Genomic DNA, 6000 nt, shown 5'->3' on the forward strand with positions numbered 1-6000 from the left:
TGTCATTGGCCCAGATTCCCAAAGCTTGCCCAGACGAAAAGGCCATAAATATGATTTCACCTCACTGGCACACTACCTTTTCCATTTTTCTTTGCAAGAAGGAAAATAAAATACAAAATGTAATTGACCTAACAAAGATAAAGGCATAAAACACTTACCTTCCAATGGCTTGGGTAAAAAATGAGCTGCTGGTTTTGTTTTCTTTACTCTGTTTCCTTTCATAGCTTGCCCTTCCTTATTTAATCCCAAAAACCAGGCTCTACCAGATTCCTGTTGTCTATACAGCATGGATGAGTAGATTACATAATAGTTTTCAAAAACAGATTCTTTAAACTTGCATTCAGGGGTAAAAAGTTCCTGTGGAGAGAAAACGATGAAAAAAAAGTTGAGGAAGGAAGGAGAGCTTTCATAGGTTTCTGTTCATTAGTCCAGGATCCAATCCACCACATTAAAGAGCTCATCATCTGGCGGCAATCATCAAAGGCAACTTTTCCAACACAGTAAATGTCCACTTTATTTTTATTTTTGAAATACAGTAGGAAAAGGAGTGTCTGTTCCTTTAAGGAAAAATATATAGAAAATAAAACATGGATGCCCTTTTAGAATGCATGACCAAATTTAAAGTAGTTTTTGCTTTAAAATTTGTTTCACTTGAATACAAATCAAGCACAGGATAATCAAGAAAAGGTAAAATTAAAATAATATATGCATTTTAAAATTTAAACTAAAATGTAAAATATGAATCTAAGTCATTTTATCATCTATATTAACTATTTTTTTTAAAGTGCATAATATCTTAACAGTGGCCAGTTGTTAAAGAATTTACTAATGATAAGAGGATGATGCTCTTTGTCCAAGAAGAAACAGACTGGAACCTTGCAGTGAAAGCCATGACAATCAATTGGCATATTAAGCTCACCCTTCAGAGCTATTGTTGTGTAGCCAGCTAAGGCCAGGTGTCATGTTAGCTGGTCACAGTGACAGAAGCTGAAAATAATTACCTAATTTCATGGCTTGAAGGTCCATTAGAAGTTTTGCAAATAAACATCAAAAGCCACCTTCACAGAAAATCAACAGTATTTTTTGGGGAAAAGTGTGATAAATACTTTGAACAGGTATGTCGGGATTGCCATTGACTAACAGCTAATATCAAGCTTACTACCATGTGATTATTTGACAGTTCTATTTAGGCACATATTTGTAGATAACTTTCTATCATACTAACAATTTTATTTTAGAATGAATAGTAACACACACCATAACCTGATTATCGATAAATTCATAAGCTGTACCCCATATAAACATTTCTAATCATTATTTATTAAAAAGAATTTAAAATTCAACCATTTCAATTACAAAACATGAACATTATGCAGTTATTTTTGAGAATGATCAGAATTCTACTATTTTATGCAACAACATTGTTGTTATTAGGTGCCATTAAGTTAGAACCAACTTACACTTAACTCTCCAGTGGGCATTCAGAGGCAGTAAGTAGCACAATGGAGATTGCCCATCTTTCTCCTGTGGACCCCTGGTGGATTCGAACCATCTGTCCTTAATGCTAGGACACTAGAGCTCTATATCCATCTCTCTCTCTCACTTTCAATCACAAGGTTTTCAATCCTCTGTATCATTATAATAGAACTTATCATTAGGCAAACAAAATAATTATTTTTCTTTTAGAAAATCATTTGTTGTTTTTGTTAATGTGCTGTTTGTTGAATTGCCCACCACTCATAGTGACCTTATATCCACATGTGGAAAAGTTCTTTAGATATTTACCATGAGAGTGTGAATTATATAATGATGTCTGTTTCTAGTTATAGTGTACACAGACTGTCTATAAGCTCTATTCAATTCATTGAGAACTAAGTTTACCAAGGTAAATAGATTTTGTTAATGGCAAGTCTTTTTCACTTACTACACTGATTAATATGTTGAGATTAAAACAGCCAAAAGATTTAGTAACCCCTACTGCAAGGAATTGATTTACATTTCCATTGCTTCTAGACAGGATTTTTAAACCATCCAAAACATTTCCACCATGGTGCTAATGGAAACAAAAGGAGCATATTTGTTGTATAGCAACCAAATCTCTTAACTGCATTAAGAAGCAGACATCTGCACTCAGCTCAAAGATGGTGGCCGCCTGAGTGCTTAGATTGTGTGTTGCTTAGCCCTCACCGACCATTTCTGATTACACTGTCTGTTCCCCTAGAGCAAAAAATCTCAATACAATGAGGTTTGCTGGTTCTGTAATATGCAAGTCCCCTTTGTTTCCACCAGTCACAAAGGCACTATTTAGAACCAGTTCAAAGTCCTACTTGAGGTGATACAGTTTAAGATTTGAATATTGTCCTGTTCAAATAAATCTGCTAATCTTTCCACTGTATTGACTCTCTAAATATTTTCTGAACAGCTCTTTGACTATTAATATTAATCTCACTGAGTCAATCTTTAGGTGGTGCTTTAGAGGACTTATAAAACTCCAAATTCACACATGCAAGGGAAGATAAGGAAATAAAATGCTGTGATTTTTTCAGAAAGGATGAAAACTATTTTAGTGTGCCTTCAAGCTGATTGATGGCTAAGACAGGACAAGACATTCAAGCATTATTTACTACTTAAAACCCATCAAAAGAAACATTAAAAATAAAAAAATAAGAGTGACAAAAACTGATATTTTAGATCACTGAAAAAGTCGGAGGGCTTGGTGCCTGAATAAGGAACATCAGTTCTCCGTCCAGAGCGTGTCTTATGACAGTGAGGGCGACGCTAACGTCCAAACTTTATCTATCCATGCCAGGACACCTCTGTTTTGGGATTATGTTATTATGTGTCATCAAGTCAAAACTGGCTAATAGCCAGTAGGGTTTCAGAGATTATAAATTACATTAGAGGAGGTGGTACTTCTTTCTCCCACAGAACAATTAGTGGATTAGAATTATTTGGCTTTGGGTGGGCAGTGCAACTTCTTATCCACCAAAGACCTACCTATACATAGTCTGATTAATCCTCTTTCTTACTTAATGACGAATAACAGACTATTCACGATATATTATGTGATGTTTGCATATCATCACAAAACTAGGAATAATTGTTCTTATTGTGTACTGTAGAGTTGGAACTGAACCATAACTGTCCCTCTGATGGGTTTCCAGAGGCAGTTAATTGTATGGAAGGAAATTGCCCATCCTTCTCCTACAGAGCAACTGGTAGATTCGAACCACGTGCCTTTGGGATTGTATCACAGCTTCTTGTCACTAGACCACCTGAACTCCCTCAACTCTAAATTAAGTTCATTGTGAAAAGGAATGATGTGACAGAAGTAATTAATTTTCAGTCTATACTTTAAGGTGATTTCATTCTTTCTATGTAGCCCATCCATATCTTGGAATTCTTAGGAAGTCAATTATAAAAATCATAAAAGCGAGATTAACCAACATAAACAAGATGTTTCTGGCATTAATTGTTCAATTAAATAAGGGCATAGCTTAGTGTTTGAGTCCTACGAAATGCTTCAGGGAAAGAGACTGGACTACAGAGTCACTAGCATATGGGAAGAACTTGGAATAATGGAAATTGATGAGGTCTCCAGGGATCACGGATACACCAGGGACATCTAATGACCAGCAGGGAAGCAGGTTGGCATAATCACAGCACAATTATGAGAATAATTGTCCACCAACTGCACAGCAGGAGAAAGATAGGCCATTTCCTTCCACAAAGAACAGAAGCCTCAGAAACCCAGCAGTGGGGTCACCATGATTTGGAATAAAATCAATTGGAGTGAGTTTATCTTATGTATATTTCAGTAGAGATCAATACTACAAAAAACTAAAAATACAAAAAAACAAAACAAAACAAAAACCCTAAAAATACAAACCTTTGATCTCCAGTAGGTCTGATTTTATAAAAAGTACCATTTTCCATATAGAATCTCTTTTCTTGCTGACAAGATGTGCTTGTTTGTTTGGGCTTTCTTGTGGTTTTTGTTTGTTTGTTTGGGTTGTTTGGTGTTCTTTTTAAATATTAGATAAGAAAAAGAGTTCCAATGAGACCTGTGAGTCTCCAGTCTGAAAACATCCTGCAGCAAGAACCAACCCCAAGATGCTTGACCCTAATCTGCCCTGGGAGTTTTATGTCCTTAGTTGGGGAGCTCTTGATGCATTGTAAGGTCCTCTGGTAATCAATCTAGTGCATAAGGAATTGTGCTTGAATCCATCAGACGTTTGTGAGAGAAAGATGGGTAGTCCCCTGTGTGATTTACTGCCTCTGAAAACCTGCTGGACAGAGTCAAATCAAAGTCCACAACAATGAGGTTTGGGTTTTATTTTTTGTTTTTCTTTTCCGTTGTTGCTTTTGAGATGATAGCGTAGCACATTACAGTGATTGGAATTACCTTCCTTTTCAGAAGAAAGATGGAAAGTCTCCTCCAGCAAAGATTTACAGTGTTGGAGGAACTTGATGTGAGTTGGAATCAAATGGATGTTATTGTTGTTGTGAAACATCGAGTCAGAACTGATTCATAGCCCACCCTCTAGAGAGTTTTCAGAGGCAGTTAATCACACAGAAGACTCCTCCATTGTTCTATGGAGCTGTTAGTGGATTCAAACAATGTACCTTAGGCATTGCAGTGCAGTTTCTTGCTGCCACTGAAGCTCCCTATAGCATGTTTCATTTTCATTATTTTCTTTTTGGAGCACAGTTGACAGGCCGTTTCAGGTAACCCAATTGGTAAAAACACTCAGCTGCTCACTGAGAGATTGGAGGCTGCAATCTACTCAGAGATGCCTTGGAATAAAAAGGGCTGGTGGTCTGCTGTGGAAATCATTCCTTGAACTCCAGTGAAATACATTTTAACTCCAACACATAAGTCGGTATCAGTTGGAATTGACTCAACATAAAGTTTGGGTTTGATTTATAGAGATTTAGGTTTCTTGTTTGGGGATTTTTTTTAACACAGTTGGCTAATACATTGATTGCACCAGCAAAACAATCTAAAATTGGCAGGGATAATATGAAAATGCTAATTTAAACCTAGCCTTAAATATAAACGCCTAGAAACTGCCAACAAGAGAAAGATAAGGAGTTTGATGTATATTTTTCTTCATCTTGCATGTCTATATTTAGAAATAACATCATTACAGAAGAAAAAAAATCAACAGTTGGATTCGAGCAGAAGCTTAAATATTAATTTGCATCAGTGCCAAACAAAATCATCAAATCATAGGATAGGAAAATGCAACAATTAAACAAAAATTTTGTGTCTCCTATTCTGTTGTGGTTGTTTTTAAAATGAAAGCACCATCTGTGCTATATGTATTATCTTAACTGTGACAGCAGAATTCCTCTTCTGAGGGAAATGTCTTTGTTAGGGGAACTACCCTGATGAACCATTTGCATGTACAAAGACGGGCTTCTTCTCGTTGCGTGAAAGCAGAGGGTGGAGGTTATCCTGTCATTTGTAACTTCTAAATTCTTACTCTCGTTTTTCATTCCCATCCAATTGGAACCAACTCATAGCTGACACTACTGTGTTTCAGAGCTGTAAATTTATAGAGAGGAGCTTGCCCATCTTTAGCCTGTGGTTAAAGACCACTGATGGATTTAAGCCTTTAGAGGGGTGCAGTTGATGGGTTGGCTATGCAACTCCTTACAGACAAGATCACCAGAGCTTGTGTGTGTATGTGTATGTATGCAATCTCTTTCTGTGCAATTAACTCCTCTGGAAACTCACCAGAGGTTCAACTATGGGTCAGTTTTGACTTGACAGCACACAACAACGACAGTACACACACACACACACACACACACACACACACACACACACACATATGGCAGCTCTGGTAACCTATTATTAAGAAGCTACACTCCAATCTCAAAGGCACGTGGTTTGACTCCATTGACTACTCCATGGGCCATCTCCTCCCCATGCAATTTACTGCCTGAAGGGTCAGCTATGAGTCAATGGCACACAAATATATATATATTTTT

At 36.8% G+C, this 6000-nt stretch overlaps 1 protein-coding gene across 2 annotated transcripts in view; it reads right to left on the bottom strand.

Moving 5' to 3' along the window:
• The window catches only part of LOC102858384 (fibroblast growth factor 14-like), a 936720-nt gene that overhangs the window by 7007 nt on the left and 923713 nt on the right, over positions 1 to 6000 (bottom strand). For both annotated transcript variants that reach the window (XM_006879394.1, XM_006879395.1), the window contains exon 4: positions 159 to 357. In XM_006879394.1, the coding sequence (XP_006879456.1) occupies positions 159 to 357 (199 nt within the window). The remainder of the gene's footprint in view (positions 1 to 158; positions 358 to 6000) is intronic.

This window comes from Elephantulus edwardii, unplaced genomic scaffold, assembly GCF_000299155.1.
Source record: "Elephantulus edwardii isolate Elephantulus edwardi_28Jun2011 unplaced genomic scaffold, EleEdw1.0 scaffold00003, whole genome shotgun sequence".
NCBI lineage: Eukaryota > Metazoa > Chordata > Mammalia > Macroscelidea > Macroscelididae > Elephantulus > Elephantulus edwardii.